The sequence below is a fragment of the Mercenaria mercenaria genome, unplaced genomic scaffold (genome assembly GCF_021730395.1).
Source record: "Mercenaria mercenaria strain notata unplaced genomic scaffold, MADL_Memer_1 contig_766, whole genome shotgun sequence".
Taxonomy (NCBI): Eukaryota; Metazoa; Mollusca; class Bivalvia; order Venerida; family Veneridae; genus Mercenaria; species Mercenaria mercenaria.
Window position 1 is genome coordinate 31,371 of NW_026463666.1, and position 16,316 is coordinate 47,686.

The 16,316-nt window shown below is 33.4% G+C and overlaps 1 protein-coding gene across 1 annotated transcript; it reads right to left on the reverse strand.

Moving 5' to 3' along the window:
• Positions 1-668: 668 nt before the first annotated feature.
• On the reverse strand, positions 669-15,702 carry LOC128554811 (multiple epidermal growth factor-like domains protein 6). The gene is made up of 6 exons (XM_053536124.1): positions 15,597-15,702; positions 8,558-9,449; positions 7,122-7,209; positions 6,674-6,680; positions 2,283-2,500; positions 669-1,313 (listed from the first exon to the last, which is right to left on the reverse strand). The coding sequence occupies exons 1-6, from the start codon at positions 15,700-15,702 to the stop codon at positions 669-671; spliced, it is 1,956 nt and encodes a 651-aa protein (XP_053392099.1).
• Between the last annotated feature and the right edge of the window lie 614 nt (positions 15,703-16,316).

Sequence of the window (16,316 nt, forward strand, 5' to 3'; positions counted from 1 at the left end):
ATAAATCATTTTATGTTTATATATGTGGTCTAGACTTTTCTAATTTCGCAGGATTCACATGACATAAACTTGTTATGATTACTTTAATGACCCATCTTTCCACATCAGTTGCAACCCAAATACACATATAGGGTCTCAACTTTTGGGGCTATCATTATAACATAAGGATAAAGGAAAAAAATCATTATGGATATGATACTGTTTTTTTTTATGTAAAACTCTCTTCATGAGATATTTGACCTCATGGGAGTGAAATAAAGGCATGCCATAGTTTTTGGTATTACACTAATGTAATTGCATTTTGTCATTTATTAAACCAAGTGAAATTAAATGATTACATGCTCGACAGGGCATCTCACTTTATCATTTTATTTTACGTCGTTTAACAAGGTCAGTATAAAAGAAACACTCACGTAATATCGTATATAAACTGATCCGTAAAATGACAAATTTACTGTTTTACTGCCTTTGAGATTGTAAAATCTAAGTGAGTATGAATTAAGAGAAGTTTACAGTGATGTCCAGTCACATCAAATCTGCAATATTTGAAATATGACAATACATTGCATTGCACTTATTTGTCGATTTGAAAGTCATTGCATTATTTGCGTTCCTTACAAAACGTCATTCATTTTGTAACATTGGTAGATCATGCTTCATACAATTCATTAACTGATTAGAAGTGAATACTGCAATAAGTAAGCAATCGTTTTCCTACCTTGTTTGTTATAATACATTGTTTTAATGTCCTCGACATTTTCGCAGAAAACTCCCTCGTATCCTGATATACAACCATCAGTGCAGTTACCATTTGTTCTCTCACAAGTATTGTTCAAACATTTGTCACTGCAAACTAAATCACACGGACCACCGTAGCTGCCTACAACACAGTCATTATCGCAATTTCCATTTTCTCTGTTACACGTGCCATTTATACAATTTTTATTACATGTCCTATCACAACGTTTCCCATAGCTTCCTGCAGAACAACCAACGTCACAATAACCGTCGTCTCTCTCGCACGTGCCATCAAGACAATTTTCATTGCATGCTTCATCACAACGCAAGCCATATACAGTCTTAGATGTACACCCGTCAGTGCAGTTTCCGGATTCCTTCTGACATGTTCCATATAAACAACCGTCTGAGCAGGATTTATCGCAATAATTATCCCAGAACTTATTTTCATTACAACCCGAAAGACAGGTCCCATTAATGCTGTCGCATGTAGCAATGCTGCCGTCTAATGGCTTGTTGCAGTTTACATTGCAGTTTTGCTTGCATTTCTCTCCCCAGTAGTTAGGATTACATCCCTTTACACAGTCACAAGACTGGTTGCATTGTTGTGATACACAACTGTCTTGACATACGAGATAACAAGTTGGTCCACAGTAACTTGAATATTTACATCCTCCCAAACACGTTCCTTAAACAGATACGCGAGAACACATACATTGTATTAGTGAATTGCAATGATTAAAAATTATTCATTACAGTTGTCCCTTTAGTTTGTGGTAAAAATAGACAGCACTACCCTACCCTTGATAGTGGAGAAGAAAGAAAAAGAGATGTATCGACTGAAGTAGATATGTTGACAACAAAAACACAAGCTTTCGATCTCTTCGTTTAATCGTTTTCTGATGCAAGACGCAATAACCAAAATATAATGAATAAAGTGAGGATTTCTTTTTGTGGAGAAATTATTTGATGAATAGTTCCAAACAAAAGATATAAGCTGTAGATAACTTCATATCAGAAAATACTGTTTGAGCCTACTTTTCTGTAAAAGGCTTTTGTCAATGTCTCTTAACAATTGATGAAAATATTGATATATTACTCATTTATATTTAATAGATGGTAATATATTTAGAATTCATCCTAATCCAGTCTTGTTAATTTCAACCATTTTGGAAACTGGACCAATGCCCAGTATAGTTTACTTGATGTTAGCTTCTTTCTTTTACAGAATCGGTGAATCAAACTGGACTTACAATTTGGACTAAATATTTCGTATTTCAAGTTGATATATCTGCAGGATATCATTTAGGTACTTGAAAAAAAATGTACTTTGAAACTGCCATTTTTCTACATAATTGTCATTGTCTAAAGTAAAATACCTCTGATCAAAATGCAATATAGCCAGCTTTATGAACATGGAGACAAAGTCCTTTCCTACTCTGAGTAAATATGTTTTATATAATTGTATACTTAATGTTTCTGAATTATTCATTTTATTAAATGTGAAATGAAGTGTCTATCTAAGGATAATAACAATAACCTACCAGTTTCTCTATGACAAATATCTTTGCAGGTAGAGGAACATCTGAATACACAAACCGAACCATAGCGACTCCTCTTACAACCGAAGTTACAATATCCGTCAGTTTCCCTGCAAGTCGGTAAAGGACTAGTTGGATCCCATTTACACCAGTAGTTACATGCAACGCATTTACCACTGCCTCGATAGAAGTTTTTGCTGCATTCATCGCATACGATTCCACTAGAAAACAATATTGACTCTACGCTTATTTTCTTTTCCACATTTAAATAAAATCATTTCCCTAGCGGATTTCTACTGGATATTCGTCCGTCTTTTAATTTTAAATGCAAGAACTACATTTTAAAGGAAACATAATATCAGACCTGATTTTTTAATTACCAGGCAAATAATGTCAGTATTTATTTAAGTCAAACATCAAAAGTGTAAGTAAAGTTTTGGCATAACCTTAAATGCGTATGTATATGTATGCATTTAGTTAAGTTCTGGCTCTTAATTTATACATGTAGTCGGGAACCATATATTAGTTGTTTTTACCATATGGTATATGGCTCAAACTCGTTGTGTGATAAGTGTCAGTCTATGATTTAAAAAGAGCAATACTTGCGTTGACAGTTTCGCTTTTCATACATTCAATGCTTTTTCCGAACAAATTGTCTTCGCAACGATTATAATGCAATTCTTTATGGCAAACAGTTCTTTGCCGACTTTGGTGGTCCAGTTCATACACAAATGCATTATAAAATAGCCATTGACCAAATGTATCAACGTGAAAGTGCTTTTTGTAATTTTAATGTCCGTATTCTGCTTCCCGCAATAATCTGACACAAACCTAAACATGGTGTACTAAAGAAAGCAGTTTATTTTGTCTTCTTTAACCTGTAGAAAGAAGTACTTAGCCTCAAACCTAAACTCATGAATTCAACACCATGAAAAGTATTTGTCAGTTAAAGTTGTTTTAGAATTGGCACCGACACTCAGTGTATTAATTAAAATGTAGACAAGATCGTATTAAAAACTCAGACTTTTAATTTGTTCTGTTCTCAATAAAATGTCCTGTAATGTGTCGGGCATTGCCCAAAAAGAAACAGCGCTAAGTTGGTGATCACGTTGTCATAAGTTAAAATCCCGCACTGGCCACATACATACTCACACTTGAAACGTCAATTAAATAACTTTATTAGGATGCTTTATCTATGCCAAGAATTCAATTTTTATAACTAAATAATATTGCTTCAAAGTGCCTCAACATTTACGCCAATTCCTTATAATTTAGAAAATACTACTGCAATGGAAATACAATATGAAGTTTTTCAGAGCGTTTTATGAACATTTTTTATCTTAAGATACTCTCTTTAAGTCTCTGCAATAATATGTGTTAATCTCTCAAATGCGTTAGTCGTGCAATTGAACATTTATATGTAATCGAAGGAAGGTTCCTTTGTTTGTTTTGATTTGTTGGTTTAAACGTCATTATAGATCATATAGCGACTTTCCAGAGTTGATCCCGCATACCCAACTGTGCATTATTTTATCACAAGCGGGCACCTGGGTAGAACCACCGACGTTCGGTAAGCCGCTGGATGGCTACCTCACATGTAGAATCTAATGCCCCAATTGAGGCTCGAGCCAAAAACTCGAGAAAACAACAACAAAAAACAAATGTATAAAAAGCATACTCGGATTCATTATTTGTCTTAATCTATCATTTCTATCTAACGACATGTTTCAATGGCCAGGTTATGCGATGATATACGAAATCTACTACCAAACATTCTTAAGCAGTCTTTATAAATATTACTCTAAATAACTTTCAACTTCAAACGCAATCTTAAAATGTGCATAACATTTACGTTTAGGTGTAGCATTGATAGACATTTGCCATTCTGATACATGTGATTCCTTATTATTTTTGGTGTGGATAAAACGTAGCTAATATCCATATTCAAATTTTCATGCTAACTGATTAAGTTGACAATTTTTGCTCAGCAGACACCAGTTCTATTATTCTTACTACAGTTTCTAAATATATGTTTTGGTTGTGAATTGTAGATTTTATTTCTTTTATTTTGATTCAGTATTTTGGGGCCCTTTCTATGATCTTGCCGCAATTCACTATTATTTGTATCTTGTTGTCTTCCTTCTTAATTCGCTTACAAAATCTGATAATATGAAGAACAGCAACTTTTCTTAAATAAAAATTCCTATCACTTCCGATCAATATAACAAAAAGGTACTAGGAGCTCATAAAAATAGACCTGAAATCAAAGGATACTCTTCTAGACACTGCATCCAAATTTATTTGTGGCTGTACAAATAATCGGATTTTGTTAATTTGTCTTTTGAGAAGAAAAGCTGTTTATTTCCTCAATTATTTCATTATTGATGGACCATTTCAAGCAATATATGACAGTATATCTGCCTACATTAAAAAACACACAATTTGGTTTTATTAACATTTATTCTTAGACCCTTTCTTCTGAATACGCAGTCACAATACAATCCGGTTGTACTTGTATACTTCATTTATCTGTCGTAAATATTACATAGTATGCTAATACCCGTTCCCGCAAGGTTTTTAAATTCAATGTTATGGCTTATATCATTGACAAACAAATGAAAATGTAAAAGCGAAGGTGGCTATCTTAGCTTTAATCCAATAATTACATAAAATGACAAATACGTGCTTCCGAGAAATATACCTTTACCTTTTATCTTGTGCTGTTTTAACACTATTTGTCAATTATCATACAAGGTAAAACATAGAGACCTACCCTACACGCTCTTCACCCAAAGGAAACAACATGTTTATAGAATGTAAGTTGTTGAGGGAACACCATTTGTCAACTCAGTCCTATACATTTCGACGTTTCAAAGCAATGGAAAAAGAAATCTATGTTACTTGCAATACAGAATAATAGTTATGTATCCAATAATCTTCAAATTGTTTATTTAAATATTTACATATTTCTAGTAAATATATAGGCTGCAGAAATTATTCTGAGACTATTTCCATCAATAGTTTTATCACAATATTTCACATAGACAATTTTGTGGATTCTAACTTTTACTAAAATCGCCTTTTTGTTGATTAAGGCATCGCCACAGTGGCGCCGCCATTTTACTCAAATTTTACATGCAAATTTTCATAAAAATAAAAAGTGTCTAAATGGTAAAAAAAAGTCAATAATTTTGTCATAATTATTTTCTAAATATCTATGTGAACATATGCAAGTAAAAGGATGTGCATTTCACTACCTGTATTCGATATTTTTCTCTGGCTAAAATGACAAAATTTTGCAATTTTACGTGCAGTCAAATTCAATATATATTCAATACATGTAAAAGATAATTACAGCTAATTTTAAAGCAGAGCGTGAAGAACAAAGTCGTAGGAAATTATTTTGAAATTTTACCTGGTTACTGAATTATACACAAAAATCCAAACACCATCAATTTATCCAGTTTGTTTCATCTGTTCACACATAATTTACATGGTTATATTATAGGATTGTGTACTGGTTCACCTAGCTAGCTGTGGTCAGTAATACATGTACAAATAACATTTTAAATTAAATTTATATAGGGTTGTCTTATTTTTGTCTAATGCAATAACCAACCAGGAAATATTTCGACAAAAAATCCGTAAGAGTTTATAGTATATATATTGTACTTCCAAACACAAATAAATTTTGTCTTTGTAATATGTGTTATAATGGAGTTTGACTGCGCCTAAGATTTCAATATTTTTGGGTAAACTTCCGGTCTAAACAATACTCAAACAATTTACAAGCGGCGTATATACTATAAATCATCATATGCTTCTATATTGATGATAATTTGACCAACTGTTAAGGCTTTAGTGCAATTTTTAATAGAGAAATACTCGGCTGAAATTATGAACTGAAGAAAAGACCTATTTTAATATTGCTAATGAAATGTTACAGTTAGAGCCATAAAGGGAGGTAATCAAGACAAGATTCAATTCAACGTTTGACTGTGTTCATCAATATTCAAATCTTTGACAAATAATAGAGAAAATATTTACTGGAAATAGGACTTAAAAAGAAATTCATATATATATGTGCATAGCGGAAAATGTGGCAACCACATTTTAAAAAAAGGCACTATGTCTTTAAAATCACCGATGACTGGCCAATTTACGACACTGCTCAAACCGATCATTAGTAATAATGCATACTTTTTCCATGCTTAGTTTGCAGGAGAAGAAATGTACCTAGTCCTATTAACAAACAATAAAGTGTTTGTTGAGTTGTCACTATTTATACTACATATTTACCCTGGATCATTTCTTCCGGCTCAATTTCTTTTCCGAAAATGATCTCTTGATTATTTCTGTAAATCCTAACTTTGATGCAGGTAGTTTATACATACTTATGATCTATAATAGAACAATACCATTTCAATTTACTAATCCGTTTTTGGATTACAATGCATTAAAGTAGCCCATGTTATCCATGATTTTTTCCACTTTTCCTATTTATATTGTTAAATATACTTTCTTTTTTTTCACACACTTTATTCAATTTTTACTTTACAAGAATAATTCTTGCTTTGCCATAAATTTTATTAAAAATCCTCCTTTTCTTTTTTATCTCTTCTTTTAATTTGGAATATGAGACCCTTAGCATAGGCTTCTGGATAAATTCCAGAACAAAAATATTTTTAGATATTGCACTAAATAAGGTGAAACAAGGTTGTTGCCAAAAACGAGAAAATCCAGTGCAATTTTGACAAAATCTCCCACAGAAATTGTGTTTTCACAATTAACACATTTCTTATACTTATTCACAAAAATCCAACGCTTGCAATGGATGCTAACCATTTCATTCCTTTTATATTTTTCCACCATACTGTATTTATCCTTATATGATCGCCTAACCTTAGCGTAGATGTTGCTGGTATTAAGTCTAGATAAAAATAAGTGTTTTGCAGTTTCATTCAACTTATAACGTCTTTTACTAGTATGAAAATAAGTATTGGCTTCTCAAACCTTATAGGCTACTTACAATTGCACCCTCTTGCATTTATAACGACATTGTTCATTTAAAAGAGCACCGCCTCCGGAGTAGCATAGGCTTTTCTTTTCAACTCGCCTCCTAAAAGAGGGCGAGCCAGTGTTTACAGGTCGTGCGTATCACCATTTTTTAAATCAGACCGATAATTTTCAGACAGATCTTTTCTTAAAATAAAGAAAATATCGGACAGTGAGCTGAAAATTGCACGGGAGCATAATTATACCCCAAAACACGTTCAAGTAGAATAAAAATGTTCAAGCTGCGTTATGAGATGATTTTGCCGTGCTAACACCCAATATCAATACAATAAGTGTTAGCGCAGTTCTTCAAAACGTCATTTAACGACTTAGACATGTTCACAGTGTTGAATTCTTTAGTACAGGTTTTAGACCAAATATGAAATATTTTTCAAATGTTCTATAGAGTAAAAAGATGCATTGGTTTCTTAAGCACATCTTAGGTGCCTTGTTTGTGCCTAAACCATTGCGTAATTCCAGCAGCTGGAAATCCAAGATATAATTTTCGTTCAAATTAACAAGGATATTCAATTTACGATTTATTTTACCGCTAACCGTTTCTTGGTCACGTGACTATTTGTAGTGTATGATTGCTTTTGACATATAATGATAATTAGCTGACGCTCCGTAGATAGAAAAAAAATAGGAAGGAAGGAGTAAATCGAATTCAAAAGTTCGAAACAAATCGAATCAGGTATGATTTAATCAATGAAATTTATATTGTCCTACATGGCGACATGTCAATAATCTTTTGGCACTTCGCTCTATGAACGCGTACAACACCTTAAAATGTCCTGATTTGTACTTCTCGGCTGATAAACGAGATCATAATGAAAATATGACAATTAATATGGTTTGTCAACATTAAAGTCAAAGTATTTATTTGTTACATAACATGTAAAGCTTCTCATTTATATTCTAAAAAAGCAATAATTTAAAATCGATAATATTGAAAACAGTTTTAGACTAGTGACGGTATTATCTAAAAGGTGTCAGGCACAGGTTATCACAGAAACCATTTGCTACGTCCTTGAAATATTCAACTTATTGTCTGCGTTCTTGAAACCTTGCCTTACCCCATTGGATATTTGTCTGTTTATATTTATCGTATCTAACAGAAATAAAACGATATACCATTACACAAGTTTCAACTGTAGGAATAATCGTTCAACCAAGTCCATATGTTGGTATTTTGAAATGTTTAAAACTCTGTTTATATTTACCTGTCATCATTCTTTGCAGTACATAGCTTGCAATTTGGGTCTACAGCAGAACATGCGTATGTACAATTTCGACCATAAAAGCCATCTTTACAACCGTACAAACATTCCCCAAACTTTGCGTTACAGATTTCGTCACCTCTATTGTTAGTATGAGCACAGTTCTGTGGACATTCAACAAAGCATTTGTTTCCAGCATAACCTTGATTGCATCCATGCAAACATTCTCCTGTTTTATGATTACATGTACCCGTCTCGTTCTCAGATGAAAAAATGCAGTTTGAAGGACATTCAAAATAGCAGTCTGGTCCAGCATACCCATCCGTGCAACCATGCATACATTCACCGTTTGTGTAGTTGCAGGTTTCTGTTTCCATATCTACTGGAGTCATACAGTTTGAAGGACATTCGTACGAGCAAAACGGACCGGCATTTCCTGGTTTACAACCATGTAAACATTCACCCGTACTGTAATTACATATATTTGTAGTGCTAAGAATGTTGTGCGAGCAATTTTCAGGACATTCATAAGAACAATATGGACCAACATAACCAGGAAAGCAACCATGTAAACATTCACCGGTTTTGTCACAAGTTTCAATGTTGTAAGTTGAAGGTTGTCTGCACGTCAATGAACACTTAACAGAACAGTCTGATCCTCCGTATCCTCGCAAACAACCAAACAAACATTGGCTTGAAGTTGCGTTACAAGTCTGTGTGTACAGCTCGTCCGTTATGCCACAACTGATCGGACACTCAAAAGTGCAATTTGGTCCGGCATATCCTCGCTGGCAACCGAGTAAACATTCTCCGGTATCAACGTTACATGTCGCAGCTTCATGTGATATCCTACAATTTTCTGGACAAGTGTAGGAACAGACTGATCCAGCAAAACCTAAAAATGACAAATGAGCTACAAATGATCTAAATGGCTACAAATCTACACTGAATGAAAACGATATTTTGAGTATGTGTAGTACATTCGATTATACTTTTTAAAAAAGATTTGCGATGCACTTATGTTACTGCATTTGACTGGTTCATGCAATGACATGTTTTAAACTAGGTAAAACAAGTTAATGACGTACTGCCATGCAATACAAATGAAACAGGGTGAGAAAAAAATGCAGCCAAACCGGGACTCGGACCCGGGGTCTAAGAATATCGTTCCAGCTCTAGCGACTGAACTACCCGACCGCCTACACATTTCTCCCCTTTTTGAAAATCAAGCCCTATACCTTGACACACTTTTCCGCTACATGAAATTCGTCCTCGTGCATGAACAACCGCCTCATTATTAGGAACATTTATGTCAATTTATATTAAAAGCCCTTGATGGGTGGCTTAGTTATGGACCAAACAGAAAACAAAACTAACCGACCTTCAACCTCCGACTGTGACCTTGACCTTTGAGCTACAGATATGGGTTTTGCACAAGACACATTGTCATTTTACCCCCCAATTATGACTTTGTCCTTTGTGCTAGAGGTCCGTGGTTTGCGTATGACAAGTTGCCTCTTCATGGAGAACATGTGTGCAAATCAATATTAAAAGTCTTAAATTGATAAAAGAGTTGTGGACCGGACACGAAATAAACCTTTTTGACATTTGACCTCCAAGTGTGACCTTGACCTTTGAGCTAGGATCTTTATGTTGTGCAAGACACGCTTTTTTCACTAAATGGGAACATTTATGCCAGAGTTCTTGACCAAAAAAGAACAAAACTCCTTTGACATTGATCTCCAGGTGTGACCTCGACCTTTGAGCTAGAGGTCTTTGTGTTGCGCATGACACGTGGATTTATAATGGGAAACACACATGCAAAGCAGATCGCAATCCCTTAATGAATGGCAGAGTTCTGGACAGGACACCAAACAGACCATGTTCGTGCCATGTAAACTTTTAACCACCAACTGTGACCTTCAAATTTAAGCCAGGTGTTTGAAAGTTGTGCGTGGCACATTGTCTTTTACAGGAAACATTTAATTTTGTAATTCCTCGCACGATTAGTTCACTATACGTGTGTAGTCCCGCCCGAAAATAATCGAGAAATATAGCAACATATACAAATTTAGTTCCTTGTCTAAGACAAGAACAATATACTGAGGGTGAACCTCCACACATCCCATCTGTTACTGTGATAGTGTGCAATTTTCACGTTAATACAACCTTCCAAGAATTAAACCCTAACAACAGTGGAGCTAAAGAGGTATATAGAGAGTAACGAAATCATATATACTGACTGGAAAAGCTATTAATTTTTACTAGGATTTCGCCAGTTATTTACTAACTTTTAGGTTTTTCTTCCGATGTTTGCATATACATTATCGCATTTCTCACGCAGTAATTTGATTAAATAAATCGATGTTAAATTATCAATTAAACGAGCTTATGCAATTTAGGAATTCAGTGCAAGTTGGAAAACCGAATCTTGCTGAACATTAATTCGAACTTGGAAGGTACAAAATTCAGCTAGAAAATAGTTGCTCAACCTAGGGAAATATGTTAAACAAAACTGTAGGCTCTTAACAGGGAATATCCCATGTATCCTTTTCAAATACCGCGACAGGAATTTTGGATGTTGTCATACATGTAGGTGGTGATTTGGCGATAATGTGTTACTTACATCATAGATCTTAACTTATAATAGGAGGTACATTTTTGGTACGCCACCAACTACCGATATTACACTGCTCTAAATATTAGTTATATATCAGGGACGCCTCCAATGAAACGAAGGTATGTGTATACATACAAGGATGAATTTACAATACCTCTTTATTTGTAAGTTTATTACGTGCATATGTATCAAATAAATATTAGATTTTAAAAATGCCTGTGAGAAAACAATTTACGTTACAAAAAGATTTCCGACTATACTGAAAAACAATAACTAATGAGGGATCTTATCAATTTTGATCAAGTTAAAAAAGTAAGTTCCAAGGAGAAAGTGTAAAAGGAGAAGTGAGAAATAGGTAGGAAAACATTTTAGCAGAACTACCAATAAATACTTACCGAAAAGACAAACAGCCAATGTAAGTTTAATTCTTTGTGTCACGTGCATCATTACTTTTCATTTAAAAATCAAATATTCCAGTATGATGAAAACTTACGTAGCCGTATACCGTATTTCAGCTTAAACACATTTTATATCCTATTTTACGAGGCATTCATCCATACAGTCCTGTGTGTGAATGAATATGAATGAAAACACACAGTGTCCTTAATGGTTCATCAGATTTCGTAAACATCATAATTATAACTTGTCCTTCTGTTAAACATATTTTAGCGTGTACATTGACGTTAATATCTATTCACGCTTATGCACATCTGTTACACCCGAAAATTAAACTAGGAAGTAAATATTCTATGAAAATAAATTATACATGCATTGGGTGTACAGAATACAATAGTAACATTTAAATATGTTTAGCACGCAAGCTCAGCGTTTAAACTTAGAGAGGAGCATTTGCACTGCATGTTACTAAACAAAATGCTTCAAAAATTAAAATGTAAGGCTAGATTTCCCAAAAGTTAGTGTATAAATATATATATATATATATATATATTTGTTGTTGTTGTTTTTATTTCTAGCAAATTATGACAAATGCCGATAAACGTTGAAGACAATGTAAATTGGATACCCTTGTAGTGTAAAATACATTAAAGTCATAACTTAATAACTGTTCTCGTACAAAATAACAAAATGTGAAATTACTAGTAAAATGAGATTGTAACAAAACGATCATTTATATTGCATCGTAAAATATGCACTCGTTCTTTCCGTATTTCACGATATCATTCGCTTGACAGTCGTATTTCTGGGAAAGTGTTTGTACTGTTATAAGACCTATTGAAAAGCGTATTCCCCGGATATAATATATTTAATTAATGTTATTAAAGGCTCTTCTGTTTATGTAGCTTTTCCCGCATATTAGAAGCTAATGCATGTAATGAGCTATTCTTCGATAAATCGTTAAAACAGTTTTTTGTCAATTTTGTGCTTATATTTCAGTGTTGGAGATAAAAAGTTTGTTTAACTAGATAGCACTTCTTCCAGATACTGAGAGATTCAAATTAATTGTTATACTATATTACGTTTGCAGTTAAATTTGATATAATATTAAGTCAACAGAATAACTGTTACTTTCGTTGATGTGCAGCGCTGCTGAATCAATGTATACTCGGACTGCAAGAAATTACAAACTTCCTCAATCCAACCCTTATTCTAACCATTTCACATGTTTACGTTTGTTACAATCGTCACACACCCACGAAAATTTAACCTATATCTGTCGTTTTGCGCTCAAGCTATTAAAATAGCAAACAATAATATCACTGAAATATAGCGTAACACTGGGAAAAATCAGGTTAAATCAACTGTAATCCAACTGAATTTTACTTCCTTGTTTATCAATGCCTAAAATGCAAATGGGAACAAAATATGGACGTAGGTGATATTTAAAAGCGGATAAATGGTACAACGTTACGAAACAGAATAATAAAGGTTAAACTGACAACAATACAAAGTAGTTTAACGTATAATTACTACTTTATACACACATAGGGTATCAGAAATGTTGATACATTGCCCTTTAAACGGTGAATATAGAGCGGATACAGTGTCCCAGAGGCAACACTGTCTAAGAAACCAAGGGCCTTGAGTCCTAGCGCTAACATTGAGATAAGAGCCCTGTGTACTTTACACCTTAGACTAGCTCCTAGACTTTGATATATGTTTTAAATCTTTGATATGTGAACTAGCCGGACTATATCCTATGTTCAACATCATAATATTACAATCAGTTCTCTGAGAAAATCTCTAAAATGGACTGGCATTTGTCACTATTTCGTAAAATGAACGAAAAATGACAAAGTTAAAATTTTACAAAGTTTTTATTATCAGTATAGAGGTTAGTCTATTTACACCTGGTAAGATAAAGAACAAACAAAATCTTCTGAAAGTCTGAGCGTTTCATGTATCTTGCATAATTCTCCATCTAAGTTACTAACAGCCTTATGAAGGAGTCGCCCATATGAGTTTCCGGTGATGACTATAGATTGATATGCGTACAAAATTTTAACTTTGCCTGAGGAAATGTTGTTTTTCAATTTGTCTAACGCATACATCGTTTCTAACATAGAGCAGTTATTCTAAAGTTTTTTAACTTCGCGCACGTTTTGGCATTGAAGGCATCGCCACAATGGCGGTCATTTTGCTCAAATTATAAATGCAAATTTTCATATTAATAAAAGATGACTAAGTTGTAACAATAAAGTCAATAATTTTGTCATAATTATCTTCTAAATATCTATGTGCTCATTTGCATGTAAAGGGATAGCATTTCACTACCTGTATTCTGCCTTTATTCGATATTTTCTCTTGCCAAAATGACAAAATTTTGTAATTTTACCTGCAGTTAAGGTAGTTCTGCCATGATTAAAGTAAACCGGACATTTCACACTAATTCTAAGGCATTTTTGTGAATTATTTAATTTGTGATATGTTTTAATAAAATGTTTTGACTTTAGAAATATAGCAACAGTGCCATTGTAATAAATTTACTCATATGTTGCGATTAATTCATAAAATGATTTTCATTTCCGTATGCCGAATCCAGTCATTATTCTACGTTTTCCGGAAAAATGACGTTTTGCCATCCATTCCGGTTTATCAAACGTGCAGAACTATCTTAAACTCAATATATATTCAATAGATGTAAAAATAATGTCAGTTGTAAAGCAGACCGTGAAGAACAAAGTCTTAGGGAATTATTTTGAAATTTTACCTTGTTACTGAATTATACACAAAAATCCAAATACCATCAGTTTATCCAATTTGTTTTATCTGTTCACATATAATTTACACGTATATAAATAGGTGATATCAACTTGCGTAATGCTTTACCTAGCTAGCTGTGGTCAATTATGCATGTACAAACAATATTTTAAATTAAATTTACATGGGGTTGCCTTTTTTGTTTCTACTGCAATAACCAGGAACAATTTCGACAAAAAATCCGTAAGAATTTGTAGTAAACATATTGTACTTCAAAAAGAACAAATTTTGTCTTTGTAATATGTTTTATAATGGAGTTTGACTATGCGTAAGATTTCAATATTTTAGGGTAAACTTTCGACTAAACGGGGATCAAACATTTTACAAGCGGCGTATTTACTATAAATCATCATATGCTTCTATGTTGGTGATAATTTGACCAACTGTTAAGGATTTAGTGCAATTTTTAAGAAAAAAGGCTTTAGTGCAATTTTCAGCGCTCTTAAACGTTTATTTTATGAATGAAAAGAGCGCTATAAAAATCTGGTAAATAATAATAATAATAAATACTCGGCCTGAAAATATGAGCTGATATTGAGTTGTGACTGTGGCGATGCCTTAAGAGAATAGAATATTTCTTATTCTTATGACAATCATCTGCATAATCACGTGCTACATATCATTTCCTGTGGTCAGATCTTTTTTCTTGGTTGAATAAATCCATGAAATCAAATCTCAATGAACAGAAAAAAACTCCCGTTCATTTTATATTCAAATTTCAAATCAACGGTTCTATACATCTGTCTTCATAGTAGCCATTTTCGCAAAAACAACGCAATGTTTTTTATCGTAATTATATGATCACAGTTAGTATATAGTTTACCCGGCAGATTGCAAATATAATGATCTAGAGAACAGGCACGGTTGGTGTGCGATAAAACAGTTTAACAACATCATTGCATTCATTGTTTGGTACCTGATCATCTTAGGTCGTGATCTCTAATTCAACATAATGATTGTTGAACCATGTGAATGATGTGTGTTTTGATGTAAATCATTGTATCATTATTCTCCTCGTTGATTTTCATGTGGTATTTCCATTGTATAGCAGTTGATATTATATTGTTGGCTGTATGTGTAGGTTCTTCAGTCATCCCGTTATTCCGGTCTGTCTAAATATCTTTCCATAACATTAGCTACTTCTGTAGACTTCAAGCTTGTTCGTTTCTATTATCAAAATAAATATTTTTAAAACATACACACCTGTATCGGGGTCCAGTGTTTCGTATTCCATCGAAGCATAAACATTTACTAATTTCATGTTGTAATGATCTGTATTCACTTCACTCTCTGGAATGGGTATTGACATATTTCAAAAACAATATTATTCTAAAAAACACACTCTTATTAAACGGCAATAGCGAGCCATAAGTGGTTATTAGCGTGACTAAACTTATATTGCCCGAGTGCCGGTTATCATGTCCACTTCTGGGTATTTGGGTGTGTTTACAGGACTATGGATAAACGATTGATTTACTTCTACTTCTACTTGCAAAACATTACAACATATCTGAAGTAAAATCATACATGCTCAAGCAGAAAGTTAAGAATTCAATACTTCATGGATGAAAATTTAAAGATGGAATTTCATTTAGAAGAGACAAAGTTAGAAATGGAGAGAGAAAGAGACAGAGACAGAGACAGAGAGGGAGAGACAGAGAGAGAGAGAGAGAGAGAGAGAGAATCGAATGCAATTTGAATCAGAAATGAGAAAATAAATAGAACTGGTACAAGTGCAGAACCCCCAAGTTCTTCTCACTTTGATGTCACCAAACATATTAGGTTAGCTCCACCTTTTCAAGAAAAAAGTTGACAAATATTACATGCATTTTGAAAAAAATAGTAGAAAATCTTAAATAGCAAAAGGAAATTTTGAGTCTTCATTTACTTAGTGTTCTAATTGGCAAAGCCCCTGATATTAAT

Excerpts from the sequence above, each read along its gene's own strand:
- LOC128554811 (XM_053536124.1), bottom strand. The coding sequence starts at position 15,702 with ATGTCAATACCCATTCCAGAGAGTGAAGTGAATACAGATCATTACAAC. Across the intron at positions 9,450-15,596 it reads AACACTGGACCCCGATACAG|GTTTTGCTGGATCAGTCTGT; the intron begins GTGTGTATGTTT and ends TGTCATTTTTAG. Across the intron at positions 1,314-2,282 it reads TATTTGTCATAGAGAAACTG|GGATGTAATCCTAACTACTG; the intron begins GTAGGTTATTGT and ends GACTGTGTAAAG.